The sequence below is a fragment of the Paramacrobiotus metropolitanus genome, unplaced genomic scaffold (genome assembly GCF_019649055.1).
Source record: "Paramacrobiotus metropolitanus isolate TYO unplaced genomic scaffold, Prichtersi_v1.0 Parri_scaffold0000121, whole genome shotgun sequence".
Classification (NCBI taxonomy): Eukaryota; Metazoa; Tardigrada; class Eutardigrada; order Parachela; family Macrobiotidae; genus Paramacrobiotus; species Paramacrobiotus metropolitanus.
The window spans coordinates 158,319-174,802 of NW_026570341.1; the positions used below are offsets into that span (position 1 = coordinate 158,319).

The following is a 16,484-nucleotide window of genomic DNA, read 5'->3' on the forward strand; positions in this document are numbered from 1 at the left end:
TTTTGGTGTATTTCACTCGCTGCGAGACCTTTCGCCTTCCGTTTCCCGCGGTACTGAATGATGTACGGGCTTTCTGCTTTGCTGATCTTCGTTTACTTTCACCCGAGTTTTAATCATCTTGGCCAAATCATTACCCTGATTAAAGTCGTGGATGCCCGGTTGATGCTCTATCCAGTGACGTCGGGGACGCCGAATGGTTTGACGTTCATTATTGCATTACGTGGATCCTGCGGGATTTACAAATGCGGAGTGCTCACAGAGTGGAGCACTTCGATATGCCAGTATTTTTAATCAATTCTGCTTTATAGATCAGCATAGTAATCGCCTGACCGAATTGACAGCCCTGTGTGGCGGGCGGCTATGTATTTGAATTTGCGGGTGGTGGGGATCATTTGGGAGAAGATGGCGCTGAACAATGTAATCCAGTTGGAGCAGATGACGATCTTGAGGAGTGCGCTGGCCAGTTCCCGGTTGACGTTGTGCGGAACGCTATTGCTAAAGCTTGCTAGAGTCTTGTTATGATTTGCGGCGATAGTAGAAATATACCATCTCCGCACTTTCAGGAGCCTACACACGCGAAAGAAGGCGGTTTAATGGAGCTTTGCCGCTGAAGACGAAGTCCGATTTTTGTAATACAAACTCTGCCTTAAACTACAAACGTTGAATGTCCAAGAAGCTGCGTGCGTATAACCGGCAGGAAAGAGGACGGTGGACGTTCAATGACATCGCATCCACCTTGATGCCGATCTTCGTCGGAAAAGTGGATGAATCGTGCAGCTTTCTCACACAGTGCATCTGATCTGCTTGAGCAAATCCTGCCTGATACAACGCATAAAAGCATTTTTGATTGCCGCTGTGCTACCGTTTCCATGCGAGGCAAACGGTTTCGTTTTAAAGCTTTATTCAAGTGGGACACATCTGGTTTTGAACATTACATGTCTTATTGCTTACTTCCAGGAAAATCTCTGAGCAATAAAACGTACGTACATAAATCTGACCACTGATACGGTGATTAAAATGGCAAAAATGGAACCAAGGTAGCATGTGTTTATCGACCTGTACGCCGACAGCAGATCGAGACAGAAAGATGGTTGACCAGTGCAAGAAACCTGGATAATCAGAATTCGGACTGGTACAGTGATGACCTTTTAGAGAAAGGTTTAGGATTCTTCCAATTTCCTGCCGAGTTCTGGCAGACAGGGGATGACCTTTGTTGCTAAAATTACACGAGACAGTAAACAAGCAGCGTGAGGAGTTTGTGAGCCAAAAAATCGTTATTCTGTTTTGCTGTATCGTTTTACTGAAGGGTGGTATTGCGCGCTGCGCGCTGCGTTAGACACCAGGAAAGCACAAGTTTTAATAGAGGTAGTTTACAAAAAGATTAATAGTTCGCACACAGTTATTGTGTATTCCCTCTAGGGCCACTACGTACGAAATCAAATACCTACCGGGTAGTCAAATTTACGCAGGGGTGACTAACTAGTAACTACATCACTGTTATGAGGAACACCAGCGGTGGTTGCGAACCACATTATTGCACGAGCGCGAGCGCCAATACCACTGGGAAATGGTATTGGGGTTGTGGAATTGGAAAAGCATGACGTACGCTCTTCGTGGCGTCAGACAAATTTTATGCTCTTGACGAAGACTTATTGCAGCACCTCGCGCTTCGCGCTCGGTGCAAACAATTTCATGTATTGTACACATAACAGATATAACAACGATCTGGTTTCAGGATGGGCGCACTATGACTGAGCGCCGCGGGGGGCAGTGAGCGGTGCTATCCCAGGACTGCAGCGGGTTGAAGTTCCCTTTGGAATTGCCTTGCGGCAGAAATGTACCGGGCGCTATACAGTTTCTAATTAATTTCAGTTTAATTTTACACTGTGCACATCGCGTAAATATGCGTATATGGTGTACAGATGCTCCACGCTTTGTAAGTCTTATACCGACAAAAATCGAGTGTAATTTTTTCGGGCCCAAAATTTATTTTACTGCAAATGTAGCGGTATTCCTACGTACGTTGTAACATGATCTAAGTAAAACCTTGTATTGAATTCACGAGTGCAGTTAGTTTTCTGTGGAATTCCGCTCCCTACATTTATTGCGCAAAAAGTAAAAATTCTGAATTTATTGATTATCCGATGAAAACAATCTCAAAATCAGAGGTCATCATTACATATTTATGCACGGCCGTAAATCAAGAATGTGAGCACCATTAATATAACTGCCTGAACCTTCATGGACACGCAGCCCATCGCAATCACTCAATCAATCGATATAAAACATAAACGTCACGAAAAATTTGTCGAATCATCTGTGATGCATCACTCTTTGTAGTATAAATAGTTCTTGTGAATTGAAAATTTAGAAAAATGAAGCGGGCGAGTAAAACGATGTAATTGCGGCTGCCGGTCGTCGTCCTACATCTTCCTGCATATCGATCACTTGGCGTTGTAGGCCGGCGGGTCGACGGGCAGCATCCGCACGCGCTCCGTCTGGGCGTTGTATGTAACCGGCCCCCGTGACGTTGTTGCGCGCCTCTCCACACCCTCTGGGCGCTGACCAGCGTTGGGTGCCTCGGCCGTGGCGGCGACGGCGTGCTGTGCGCCGTTAATCCAAACGACCGTGCTGAGGACGACCCCGAAGCCCAACGCCAGCCGGGTCGCCATGAAGCACAGATGCCCGATGGTGTACATCGCCTCCAGCCCGCTGATCTGGCCGTCTGTGGGACTGAGGTCGCCCCACTCCTTCCGGCGGATCTGTCCCATCACCTGCATCATGCCAAAAACATGATGTGATCATGTTGTGATCACACGTTCACGATCTAATCCAATTAAGGCGGATGAATGCTGTGTGAGGAGAGAAGCGGCTCACGTGCAGCGACAAAATCTTTCAAATGATTTCAACGTATTGCGCCGTGGTGCAGTGGTGCTGCCTACGCGGATCTAACGACGTAGCCGGGGTTCTATTCTCCCATCGGCGCCTTTTTCAGCCGTTTCTCGGTTTCCAGTGGATTGCGCCCTGCTGATTGCTGCTTAGCGGTTCACCATGTGCGACAACCTGTTCTCACCAGCTCACCATGCGCGTAGCATGACTAGACACATTATCGGAAGCTACCCGTTCTATTTCTAAACCTGATTTTAGTGTTGTTTCTTCTTCCGTTCGTACGGAAGGTCGTTCTAATAAATTAGGCCTGTGATCTGGCCGCACAGTAAACTGGTGCTTCTCTCGCTTCTGGTAATCGTATTCATAGCTGATTCGTGACCTCGCATCCTTTTCCAACCTGTACAGTCGTTTGCTACCTGGAAGCGCTGTATAAGCAGTTCCAGTTGAGATGCGTCGTTTTAATATAGATCCATAACCGACGCCTATGCGACCCGAAATACCCTTTAGGTACTCACGTCTACTGTACCGATAATTATTATGAGCTCTGCACTGCTATACGATCTGCATCGTATTATCTCTGTATGCATGCTAGAATTGTACCATCCGCGTACAGTCATCATGTACCACAAGCAAAGATACAGCACGGTATGTCTCTCTACATTAGTAAAACCGAATGTTGCACCTGGTTGAGCACCCCGCCGACTTCCGTGCTGTACTTGTACATCTCCCCGAATCCCAGCATAATCAGGGCCACGGACACGAGCATGGACACAATCAGACGGCGCAGCTGGCATGGCGACTGGATCGTGTCCCAGTGCGCGGCGATCTTACGGGCGGTGGCCACGGCTAAGTAGCCGACGTACATTAAGAGTAGACCCATGCAGTAGTTGAAGCCATGGAGGACGGCATACTCCATATACGGCAGCATGAAGTTCACTGAAAACACACAATCTATTATAGTCAGATTTAGCTGTGATCTGATGTGTTAAGCAGTACACAAGACACGACTGTAACGAGGAAGGAAAACACACAACATCCAAAGACCTACGTCAACTTCGCAGCTGATTTTACATTGATGTTGAGGCGCTCTGAAAGCGCGCCTTTTATCCGTGGCACATCAAAGCAATTTCAAAAATACAAAACACACTAACATATAACCACAACAAGGTTAAGCAGTCAAAACACAATTATGCAACCATCAAAACTATATTACGTAAGCGTCTGACATCATCGAAGTGATGTCATAACGCGACCGCAGTAAGAGTACTGCACCGGTCTTATTAGCCATCTCTGATCCAGCAGGACCAGCACTAATCAGTATGGTAAAAAAAAGATCGATACACCTTCTAGCAATAATAAATAAATGTACTTATACCTACTCGAATAATTTGCGGTCTTGATAAAAGGCAACGCACAACCAGCAACACAGCATGGCACGTACGTTGTGCTTCACGCTTGCCAATTGGATTGCACCATCAATACATAGCGAAAATCCGGTCAGATTTAAGTTTAGAATCAGGTAAAACTGTTTATGCTCATTCTGAGATCAGTACGCTGATTGCAGTATGTGGTACTTACATGGTACGGTCAGGCCGAAGATGACAAATCCCAACACAGCCAGGACAAATCCCACTCCCCTCAGCTCCTGGAGCCCGCTGCGCGTGTCCGTTATAGCCATGTTGTGGTCTAATTGGCCGGTTCGCCGATCCGTTCAGCAAGCAACGCTTAGAAAATCCGCCGGAATTGCGAAGGATAGCACTGGTGTATGCTATAGTTAACAAACCTATCCGTAAAACTACGAATAAATAATGCCTTCAGATGGGAGAAACCTTCTATAATCGAAAAGAGTAGAGATGGTGCAGTGTGGGAATATTGCACCAACAGTGTCTAGTGTCTAACCGTGCAATTTCACAAATTAATCTCATTCATTCACCTGTCCAGATTCACACTGTTTGACGAGGAACGAGTGGAGCCGGTTAGCGGTGAGTGCAATCGATAACGTGTTCACGGTGATATTCCTTCTGTTCCTGGTTGTACATATTGCCGGATGGAAGCCGGGTGGGCGTTCCTTGTGGATGGTTATTTATTAATTTCTCCCAACATCTTGCATAAGCATCGGCCGTATTACGAGATACCTAGGCAGCCGCAACGGAATGTACAAGCCGGTCCGGAATAATAAACATGTCGAGGTACAGCTAATGCAAACGTCACTGCGCGCTCTAAAAAGGCGGCAGCCGGGCAGCGTAGCCGCAGCTTGCCGAAAGTTCACCACGTGGGAAGTATTCGTTTCTGGAAAACGGACAACATTTTTAGCCTTTAGTAATGGAAACGCTGGGAGTTTTCGGTCCTGCGACCTTTGGTAATTGAGTGGCTGTTACAAATAAATTTGTATGCATACTGAGCGCGCTGTTAGTACTTGAAGGGGGCTAGTGCCGTATATAACTGCGTAATATACTCGTACTGTGCTGACGGAAAGCGAAAGTAGAGTTCTTAACTATAATTTTAATCACACAACATGCAGGAATAATAATGAGATGGAAAGCAAGAGGAAATGGTCGACCGATCGCTGGAATATTTGTTATCATACACAGCAGAGCAACACCTTATGTCTCAGTGCAACTGTGTAGCAACGATTCGAGAAAGTTCGGTGACTCACGATGACAATAAAACATGAGCACAATCCCTTAGACTCTCAAATGTTATGGCCAAAGCCATAACGTGCTAATCCATGCACACTTACGCAGCTAAACAAGTTATAATAAACGCATCATGCACAAACACAAGTACTCGTATAGCAATAAAGCTCATAAACATGGTCGCCTTTCAAATGACCGTTATGCGTATACCGGTGTAACACGATTAGGACGATGGCCATTACACTACAATATTCACAATGATGAATCTGCAATATTAAAATTATAGTTTCTTATTTTTATGAGTGCATGTTTCACTTAAAAAAAACCTCCAAGAATTGTTTTTACTTTAATATTTGGCTTTCACTTTCACCAACCATGGCTCTCACCAACCATCTCAAATACATGTACCGCATAAACATTGTGGCGTGGCGCGCCGGAGTGCGCAGTTTGGCATAATCCGTGAATCGATATTTTTCGCTGAATTATTTGCGCTCATCATCCGGACCGGCTTCTACTCTACCGTGATCCAGAGAATCGGATTGTTTTCCACGCAAAGGTGCGCGTTGTATCACTTCCGGCACATCGCACGGTGTAATTACAAAATGACTCAGACGGTAGAAAAAGTGGGCTGCGGAAAGGACACTTTTTCTACCGATCCGGCTTTCTTATGCGATTAACTTACCATTCCCGGCATCGCTCGGTCTGGAGCGCGTTGTTTCCCCGAATCTCAGTGTGATGATGATTGCCAACCGTTAGTCTTGTTATTCGAACGCTATGTTGATCGGAAACTGTGTACATGGCTGCACCCCGGGCTTCCGCGATGATTTACTCAAATGTCAACAAATTGCAGAAATGACAATTAAGGCCAATATTGTCCCTATTACGCGCCATTAACGTACATGGTGTCCATCATGGGACGCATACACTAAAGCTTTGGCTTTCGCGCACTCCGAATCACTTTTTGTAATACTTTGTCATTCTAAAGCTAAATGATTTGTATACATTGTTCTGAAAACCGTTTGCGCGCGCAACTTCTGGTTGCCGAGACATGGCGAAGTAAAACTGCGAAAAGTTTAAACGCATTGTTGTGTACTAAAAGTCTGGTTATTGGATTGGATTTTTTCTCTAATAAATATTTCGTAAAACCGGTTTACCGTTTCAGCACTGCCGCTTCAGTTTTTTTATCGTTTTGAATAATTGTCGTCGTTGATCAAATTATTGTGATTGCGATACAGCAGGAGATACGTCCAATCTGCTCGAACTTGATTACAGACGAACCTAATTATGGATGCTTCAGGTGTATATCCGTACAAGAAAACATGTATTCATCAAAATACGAAGCAACATACTAGGTACTGATCAGGATTGCTTTGTGGAGCACATAATAACTAAGGAAATGCACCGCTCCAGGCTGGCACAGAAGACGGAAGCGAAGCCAGAAGTCAGCTGTTCCGGTTCCAATAGTAAATCCACCTAAGCACGAAGATAATCCAGAAAAGCCAAATAAAAAACCAAACGGCGACTTTTAATGTTTGTCTCGCTCTTTTTGAAAACTGTTGCCTCCCCTTTCAGGATCCAGAAGCCGACACAGAGTAGCAAATGACAGCGGAAGAGTATGTCGGACGTAGCAAACTCCAAGCACAAAATAATAAAAAAAACTGACTCGATAAAAGTGATTAAAAATTGGAAAAAAAAGTGATGCAGCGATTTGATTCGGTCGGTATTCCCACAAAAATGCGCTAGAATTCGCACTAAAAAGTTACGCTAGATAAGCGTCGAAAGAAAAGCATAAGGACATACAAAATTATTTTTGAATTTACTGTATGTGACTGTCCGAACTTGGCTTGGCGGGACTGTTCGAGTCCTAACCAGATAAACAGCAGCAATATGTGAGTGAAATTTTAAAATAACGGTGACGACTTCCCTTCGGTACCTTTATCTCGCTTCGTGACCTTTGGTATCACGTTTTTCTCGGTGATACATTATGCTTCCTGTTGGATTTATGCGGCTTCTTTAATTATTAACCATTTATACAATCCACACAGTTCTCTCCTGGTTCTACTTTGTAAAATTCGTTCGTCGAGACAGATCACAGGGCAGACTGTGTCGGGGTGAAGAGCTTGGGACATTTCGTGCAATACGCACAACAGCGAATCAGTTCGCGATTTCGTTAATTGAAATGACCAGGAAAGCTGCGTTCGGAAAATGCCGATTTGCTTATTGTGTGTGCCAACACTTTTCATGGGGAAGTCTTCTTTTTCTGAGCATAAAAGCTGTAAGGTCAACCCACCATCATTCACCGGGACAGCAGCCAGCCAAAACGATGAAAGGTCAACTGCAAGGTGAAGCGCACGCAACGCCGCGAACAAAGTAGGCCAAAGTATAAGAAAACCTAAGGAAACATGAGAAACCTAAGGTGACCACGTTGAGAAGTCCAAGTTAAGGAGTCCAAGTTCAGGTTAAATGTAGGGAATGTCCGACTTTTAGCATGTATTATATCTCTCTCATGTACTGTATGGAATACTTTCTCGTACATGGCTAATACCGAAAAGAAACAAAACCTTCTAACAGATGTCAGGAAGCAAAACGAAGGTCAGAGAAGTGACGTGCTATTGCGTTGGATAACCGCCCAGATGAAGCGGTGCGAAGATGCTGTATGTTTGTTGAAAACATCAGCTTCTAGCTCTCTTCTTAGAAAAACACTTTGGATACCAACCATGAATGCATTACATACTGCCATAGATGATAACCCATATCACCTTCTCAATAGAATTAAGGAAAGTGGCCCGGTAGATGGTGCCACATTCGTGTACATGCGCAAAAATTTTAACTTTCGCGCACACCCAAACACATTTTTGTTTCAATTTATGACATTCTGTAGCCAGAAGACTTGTATACACTGGCGTTAAAACCGTTTGTGCGCGCAGCATCAGGTTCGGGAGTTATGGCTGTTAGAAAATTCCCAAAAGCTTAAATGCATTCAGGTGTACCAAAAGTCTCATTACGGACCGATCTTCCTCAAATTTTGCACGTAATTGCATATAACCACAAAGAACGTTTTTACACCGACCTACTGTTCTAGCTTGCTTTTCAAATTTTAAAATGAATTTTAAAATGAATTAAAATGAAACGTGTTTGGGAGTGCGCGAAAGTGTAAGTTTTCGTGCATGTACACGAATTTGGTACCATGTACCGGCCCACTTCCCTTAAGATTGGATAAAGAGCCGGCCGAAGGAACATCCCCCATTCTAAACCACTTTTTTTCAAACGTATACTGGCGTAAAACAAAATCCAATGTTTAAACGGGATTTATCAGAGTTCTCCTGGCCGAAACGGAAAGCAACACAACGGCTTGCCCACATAAAAATGATGATGAGTTCATTAGATTTCAGGATGTGTATACGATGTATAAACATACATACAATGTATGTATGTACATGCATACATACATAAGTTCATACGAGTACATACATACAAGGTAAGCTTCGCGCTCCGCGCTCGGCAAATGTGTATTGGAGAGGTCAGGCTTGAATTCATGGACTGTTACGAGATACGACGGTAGTGTTAACGACAGTAGTCGTGGTAGCATACATATACAGTAGTCGAGTACTGTACATACATATACATACATACTCGTATTATGTACATTATGCAGACAATGGTATGTATAATGTACATAATGTTCATATCTATAATGTATAATACATATGCATAATGTTTCCCGACAAACTACTCTAGGTGGACTAGTGACAGCTAAAAGCGTGCACCAACAAAATTCAATAACGCCAGGCTTCCAAACTTACCGAGAACCCAGAAGCCGCATGAACTCCCGTTTGAAGTGGAATGCGGATGCAGAGCAAAAATTGAAGATAGGCATTTGCAAGGTAGTGTACATTTCTGTTAACTATTGGGCCTCAGTGCGCCGTTTTCCGGTATCCCAATTCCGTTTTCCGGCGCTTCAGTTATCTTTACAGATGTTGTGCGCGCGCTGCAGTCGGCCGATCCGCGACCGTCTTCGTATTACCGCGGGAAGCAGTGGTGCGGGCCTGCGTGGACGGCCTGCAAGGTCTCATCTGGACAAATTGCCGTGCATTACGCGGCACTTCCTCGTTGAGCTGCTAGGAGCGACTGCTCATCCGTTACCTCGAAGAAGCGAACTCTTACTTACTGAGCGGCAACCACATTTAAATGCAATGTATTCTCTCTCTACTCTCTCGAATGTAACGTCGAATCATTCGACATTACGTTCGAAAGCGGGCGTCACGTTCGTACATACGTACAGGTACATTTGTGTCGACTCGTCACAGTTGTACCTGCATGTACGAACGTGGTTAAGGTTACATTGTAGAAACCATTTTAGACAGATTTAACAGAAGAGCAGAAGTGTTTAAACCGAGAGAAATGGACAGCATGGACATTTACTTCGCAGGTTCCTTCCTGACGGGTTTGTTTGTGTAATGGCGCCATCATTCACGCGAACATTATAAATAAAGAAGGCAAACCGAACAACGAATTTTAACAAAAATAAATAAATAATTAGAAATTTAGAAGACACGAGTTTAACCGTTATTTACGCAGCACGCTCTGCTTAACGAAACAGTTTCTGTCATAGTGAGTTAGCGTAAGACGGAGCCAGGCATAATCTCCAAACCGAAATCTACCATATTCAAATAACGCTGTGCAAATAATTCCTACTCGTACACAGCAGAGATATACAGAACGAGCAATAAGTACAGTAGTAAACCGGATTGACTTACCGGAAATGCCAGTCCCCCGTTTTTCCACAGGACAATTAGCTATACTTCACGGGAGGAGTGGATGGACGATCACGTCTTGATTCCGCTTAACAGGTCACGATGACCGATCATAACCAAAAGGAATTTTAGACTCGCAACCGGTGTTTGCTTATTTTTTATTTTGTGGGGTTCGCTTCGTAATTGCGCATGCATCATAAAACCATTCCAGTTAGATAATTATGCTGCTGCAACAGGGTTTTCCCGTTGGCAAACATGTGAGAAATTGGTTTGCCCACTCTGCTTTCCACAAGGTCTTACAATACGGCTGTGCACGAAGCGGGGCTGCAGTGATTAACGTTTGTGGAAGTCACGATGAACAGTTCCTTTATGCTGTTGGCGGGAGGGGTGTGAGATGGAAAAATAATTAGCTTTGCCAACCACAGACTAACCGCAAAAATACCAATACTCTGTATTTCAGCCCAAAAGACACTTCAAGGCTGTTCAAGCTGCAAAAGCGTTTGGGACGTGCCGCTCCAGGAAAACGGGAACACATCGCTCCCGTGAACCGACCTCGTTTACACGGTGCTATTTTTTTCGCTCGTCATTTATTACGCCACCGCTTTTTTCTTCTAATTCGAACTACAAAACAAGGAGCATGAATACTGCACATGGTGACAACTGACATGGGTACAATACTACGTAAAACGATGCTCTTAAGGGATTTGGCCCGGTACATAGCCCTGAATTCGTGTACATTGGCGGGAACTTTCGCTGTCGCGCACTCCCAAACACTTTTTTGCATTGCTTTATGAGATTTTGTAGCCAGAAGAATTGTATACGTAGTTGTGAAATCCGTTTGCGCGCGCAACATCCGGTTGCGGAGTTATGAGGGTAACAAAATTCCAAAAAGTTTAAATGCATTCAGGTGTACCAAAAGTCTCATTATGGACCGATCCCTTTCAAATTTTGCACGTAAATGCACATAACCATGAAGATTATTTTGGTACGGAACCAGACTTCTAGGATTTTTTTTAAATTTTTAAAATTTTGAAATTCATTTTAAAATTCGAAAAAAATTGCAGAAGTCTGGGTCCGTACCAAAACAATCTTCATGGTTATGTGCATTTACGTGCAAAATTTGAAAGGGATCGGTCCATAATGAGACTTTTGGTACACATGAATGCATTTGAACTTTTTGGAATTTTGTTGCCCTCATAACTCCGTTACCGGATGTTGCGCGCGCAAACGGATTTCACAACTACGTATACAATTCTTCTGGCTACAAAATCTCATAAAGCAATGCAGAAAAGTGTTTGGAGTGCGCGACAGCGAAGGTTCCCGTGGATGTACACGAATTTGGTGCTATGTACCGGGCCAAATCCCTTAAAGCACCTCAACTGCAATTGCTTATACAGCTGTCGTAGTTAATCACCAGGGACACTTCCTGGATGTCGATGCCGCGCCCGGCCACGTCCGTCGCCACTAAAATGTCCTTGCTCCCGTTCTTCAGCGAGGACAGGGCGAACTCACGCTGCTCCTGCCATTTCCCTGTATGACACACCAACAACCATCAATAAATTCAATAAATAAATCCAATTAACTGCAGTCAACGACAAAATAAAATAAATAGTAAGATAAAAAAATAAACAGTAAAATAAAACAAAACACAAATATAAAAATATTATATGGGAATGTTTCAGTAAATATTTCACGGTTAATTTAAAGAATTACTCAGAACCAGAAATATTTGTACACAGACCCAGAAACATTTGTACGTGTGAGAAGAATAATCTGAATAATTTTAAATGTTACTATAATACTGCAACATATTCACATTGTTACACAGTAAGAATTTAATCGGCACTGTAAAAATAAGCCACCATCAACTTCAATAAAATTCAATTTAAATTGATCCAAATCAAGACCACATACAACTGATTCAATTCAAACTTGATGTAATTCAAATCTAAAATTTTTTACGTAAATAATAATTTTAAATAAAATATTAAATTAAAAGTATGATTTTTGCAGAATGAGTTTGCATTAATTGATGGAATAAGTTCAATCAATTTTATTAATTTTGTGAGTTAACAGGTAATTGTTAATAAAAATTTCGCTGCGTACTGACCGCCGTGCAGGGTGGTGGCCGAGTAGTTGAGCTTCTCCAGGCCCTTGGCCAGCACATCGGCGCCCTTCTTCTGGTTGACGAAAATAATAATCGGCGGCTCGAATCCTCCTCCATCAAGCACCTGCAGTCATTTCGTCTGTTAATCGATTTTATTCTCAATTATATGTCACTATTATTATGTCTCCCTGTTCACCTTACCCGCTGCAATTCATCCTTTATTAATATTTTCTATTAAAATAATGAAATGGCTACGCTCGAGCGTATCTCGCGCTGTGAGTATTGACTACGCGCGACTCCGGCGCGAGAGCTTTTCCCCGCACAAAAAGACCTACCAACAAACTGTTTAAACCAGTGTGTTTACCACCACATGGCAACCAATAATCAAGGGAAGGTCAGCTTTTAGCGCAAGAAATACAAAACGTACGAACACAGGATGTTGGCTGCAGAAAAAAAGATGGGTTTTCAAAAATAGGGACGATACATTAAGGATGCGTAGAGAATGCCGTGGTATACTGATCATACTGCCGATAGAAGTTATTGAAGCATAATTCAAGCATTCTCTTATAAAACTATGCACGAACCGTGGCCTGGGTAACAAGACAGCATGAAATCTTCCAGAAGCTCGATCTTCGCCATAAAATTCCGTGGCGCGTACCGACGCTATTCTTAGTGTTGTAGTCCACCAACAATATCAATAAATTAATAACTATCCAATTACTGCAGTTTACTTTAAAATAAATAGTAAGATTTTACTATTTTTTACGGACACGGATTAAAAATATTAAAGTAAGTTTAGTAAATAAATTTAATTTAGCATTGAAAGTTTCGAACTGCGTTAGTTTCAAGCCCAGAAACAGACGTAGTAGAAAATAATCTTATAATTTTAATGACTAATACGTGCATATCACATTGCATACTGTAAAATTTAATCGGCAGGTTGGCAGCCGACTACTGCGCACACTCACTTTACCTGCGAGTGGCGACGGCTGACGCGCACAGTTTTCCGTAACGCTGATAAAAACGAATTAGTAATTAATTTAGTAAATAATAATTTTAAATTTATTAACGCTAAACCTTGATTTTTAATACTTTTATTATTCCGGAGCACGTTAATAATTTTATTAATTTACTGGGCCAGGTCAATTGTTAATAAAATTTCGCTGGTACTGAGAAACGTTCTGGCCGAGTCAGCGAAATTTTGGCCACACATCGGCGCTTCTGGTTGACAAAATAAAACTGAAAAACTCCAGTGGCACCGCAAAATTTATCGTTAATCGCTTTAACTGGTTATACGTCAAAGTTTATTCTGAGTTACGAGTGCTGAATTGGGTCCTGGATTACTATTTTCTTCAAAAAACAAAATTTTGTTCATCTGTGCTGTGAGTATTGACTACGCGTACTCGCGAGACTTTTCTTCGAACCAACAAACGGTTAAACCACGTGTAAGCAAACCATCCGAGAAGGTCTGGTTTACGCAAAGAAATCGCGAACCTTTGGCGCGATTTTTTACCCGCTTGATGCGTAGCGAATGCCGTTAACTGATCAACTGCCATAGAGTTATTGAAGCATATTCAAGCACTTTATAACTATTAGGCGGACTTTTACTAAGTAAATGGCCGTTATTTAATTTTATTTAGTAGCACAACACTATAGTCTTTGCCTTTTTTAAACAATCGAACCCATCCAGCTCATGTTGGTCCACATCCAAGCTATCCAGCAAGGTGCTCGGTGGGAATATTGGTGCAGATTGCATAATCTGGAAATCAATCCAGCCAAGCCGCTGCACGAAGAGTTTCGCTCCATGCCACATGGAACGCAGCTCATCGGGCAACGGCCCAGCTGGAGCTGGACTACTCGCCAGCATTCCCGCATCGCAACGCTCCTGCCGCACCCGGGTTTCCACATCGCCCTCGTCACACACGTCGCCGCCCACAAAGAACAGCACAACGACGACTCTGCTTCGCAAGGCCACGTTTCCACATGCGGATGCATGGAGGCAGCATTGTGCGGCCCATGTTTAACGGGGAGTATTCTCGCGCGTACACATGACCTTTATTTAAAAATAACGGCACAATAAATATCAGCAATTTAAATTATTGGTATGTTTTATCTATTTTTTATCCCATACAGTTACCCAAATTAATTCAGAAGAAATTCCAAATTATTTAGTTATATTCGAAAGTAAAAAAATTAATTTCCACATTAATTGCAAACAAATTCTATATCGATCTAAAATTTTTTTAAATGAAAATTCCTAAAAAATTATTTAATGTGTTTGAAATCAATATAAATTACATTTCCATTTTTCAATTTCAGCCAGTGAACCTCTAATTTCTTCTAAATATTTCAAATTTTTAATTTCTCAAAATAAAATTACTAATACCTCCTTTCTAATAATAATAATTTAATTTCTATTTTTTTCCTGCTGCAAATTATTGTCATTCCTGCACGGACGTATACCCGCGCGTAAAACAACAGTCTCCACTCCAACTAACCTCCGATGACGGCGACGGTGCGGACGCCGAGGGGCGTGCCGAACTTGATGGTCTCCTCCTCGATCTGCTGCGCCAACTCGCGCGTCGGCGCCATAATAATGGCGTACGGACCCTGGTCGATGTCGACGTGCTGCACCATCTTGGGCAGCGAGGTGATCCAGGTCAGCAGCGGGATCAAGAAGGCCGCCGTCTTCCCGCTGCCCGTCTCCGCCACGCCGATAATGTCCCGGTAATGCAGACCCACCGGGATGGCCTGCCGTTGAATCGGGGTGGGCGAGGCGTAGCCCACTTTCTTAATCACCGCATAAATTTTCTACACCAATTATTTATTCTAATTATTATTACTTTAGTAATTATTAATTTAATAATTTATTACTTTAATAATAATAACTTTCATAATTTATTAACAAATTATTACTTTTATAAGCTACTAGCTAACTGGCTTAACGGGGATATCTTACCAGGCTATTGGAAAATTTTTTGGTTCATTTTAGAAAAATAACTTCCTAAACACCCACTTCCACTGTGCCACAGTGGAATAGAACGTGTCATATTATTTTTCTAACAAATCCTTGCAAGTTATTTTTCCTGAAAACTTACGGAACTCAGAATAATTTTCCTGCTTATTATTTCGTACAGATTAATATTACCCGAAATTTATTCCATTAACTTATACAAAGTATTTTCGATTTGTTGTGCTGGCAATTCATCCCAAATCGCTTTCTTAGTAAATGATTACAAACTAATTTTCCTGACAAACTATTCCAAATATTACTGCAACAGAAACTCTGAAACTACTAGACGAACGTATAATAATTACCTAAGAATGCATGAATGCACAAGAACCAAAAAATTGCTATTAATAAAATCTTATATTTTCCCCTTTAACCAAAATTTTCTGTATATCGTAGTCTGGTCGCCGGATGCGTAGCCGGTGATGACTGCGACATGCCATTGCACTACAAAAGATCGTCCTTCTGCATGCTAACCGATTATTATTATTATCATCCTGGAGCAGACAACCCGTTCATGGGACTCCGACAACGACATTACGCGTGTTAAAATGACAATGCTTTGTCGTACGCGGGTTAATTTAAATTTTCCGAATTTCTCTCCTCCTCTGCAACCAGTTACCAGTAAATCCTGAGAATTCAGCAAAAGTGTGCAAAACACACGAACTGTACGAGCTAACAATCAACTGAGTTAAATCGTAAATTGCATAAACTAATTTCAAATTGTAAAATTAATTATAGACTGCCATGGAAAAAATAAAAATAAAATCGAGCATGATTAATTATCACATTATCCTCGTACATTATGTAGTAAAATCGTACATTATGTCAAAATGTGAATTATAATAATTTTTAAAAAATAATAATAATAATACTTAATGCTAATTCTACTTAATAATGATTCTGCGCCAGCAGTTAATAAAGGAATTAAAGAAGAAAAATTTAAATCAATTTAAATCCCAATTAAAAATGAAAAATATTGTTAACCAAAAAATGTCAAATACAGTATTCACAAGAAATGCAGCCGTACCTATTACCTACTTTCTATCGATTCTACTCCAGCAGTTAATAAAGGAATTAAATAAGAC

The 16,484-nt window shown here is 42.1% G+C and overlaps 2 protein-coding genes across 9 annotated transcripts; both read right to left on the bottom strand.

The window, feature by feature from the left end:
- Nucleotides 1-2,152: 2,152 nt before the first annotated feature.
- Nucleotides 2,153-12,955, bottom strand: LOC129598389 (uncharacterized). Of its 8 annotated transcripts, none has more exons than XM_055496276.1 (9): nucleotides 12,722-12,955; nucleotides 12,390-12,510; nucleotides 11,654-11,809; nucleotides 10,283-10,900; nucleotides 9,329-9,668; nucleotides 4,823-5,024; nucleotides 4,468-4,684; nucleotides 3,572-3,825; nucleotides 2,153-2,774 (listed from the first exon to the last, which is right to left on the bottom strand). In XM_055496276.1, exons 7-9 carry the CDS (start codon nucleotides 4,565-4,567, stop codon nucleotides 2,445-2,447), a joined length of 684 nt encoding a protein of 227 aa, XP_055352251.1. In that variant the 5' UTR covers nucleotides 4,568-4,684; nucleotides 4,823-5,024; nucleotides 9,329-9,668; nucleotides 10,283-10,900; nucleotides 11,654-11,809; nucleotides 12,390-12,510; nucleotides 12,722-12,955; the 3' UTR covers nucleotides 2,153-2,444. The 8 variants fall into 8 exon arrangements, with proteins under 8 accessions (XP_055352251.1, XP_055352250.1, XP_055352247.1 ...); XM_055496275.1 differs by having other exon boundaries at nucleotides 4,823-5,178; XM_055496272.1 differs by having other exon boundaries at nucleotides 4,823-9,668; nucleotides 11,694-11,809.
- Nucleotides 11,655-16,200, bottom strand: LOC129598407 (probable ATP-dependent RNA helicase DDX23). The gene is made up of 7 exons (XM_055496298.1): nucleotides 16,186-16,200; nucleotides 14,885-15,197; nucleotides 14,773-14,779; nucleotides 14,050-14,344; nucleotides 12,588-12,590; nucleotides 12,390-12,510; nucleotides 11,655-11,809 (listed from the first exon to the last, which is right to left on the bottom strand). Exons 1-7 carry the CDS (start codon nucleotides 16,198-16,200, stop codon nucleotides 11,655-11,657), a joined length of 909 nt encoding a protein of 302 aa, XP_055352273.1.
- Nucleotides 16,201-16,484: the final 284 nt, after the last annotated feature.

What these genes read in the sequence shown, in the direction of transcription:
- LOC129598389 (XM_055496272.1), bottom strand. Translation starts at nt 4,567, where the DNA reads ATGGCTATAACGGACACGCGCAGCGGGCTCCAGGAGCTGAGGGGAGTG. An exon ending in CTTCGGCCTGACCGTACCAT is followed by an intron (nt 3,826 to 4,467) that starts GTAAGTACCACA and finishes GTGTGTTTTCAG; the next exon opens with TGAACTTCATGCTGCCGTAT. An exon ending in TCGGCGGGGTGCTCAACCAG is followed by an intron (nt 2,775 to 3,571) that starts GTGCAACATTCG and finishes GGCATGATGCAG; the next exon opens with GTGATGGGACAGATCCGCCG.
- LOC129598407 (XM_055496298.1), bottom strand. An exon ending in GGCCACCACCCTGCACGGCG is followed by an intron (nt 11,810 to 12,389) that starts GTCAGTACGCAG and finishes TGTGTCATACAG; the next exon opens with GGAAATGGCAGGAGCAGCGT.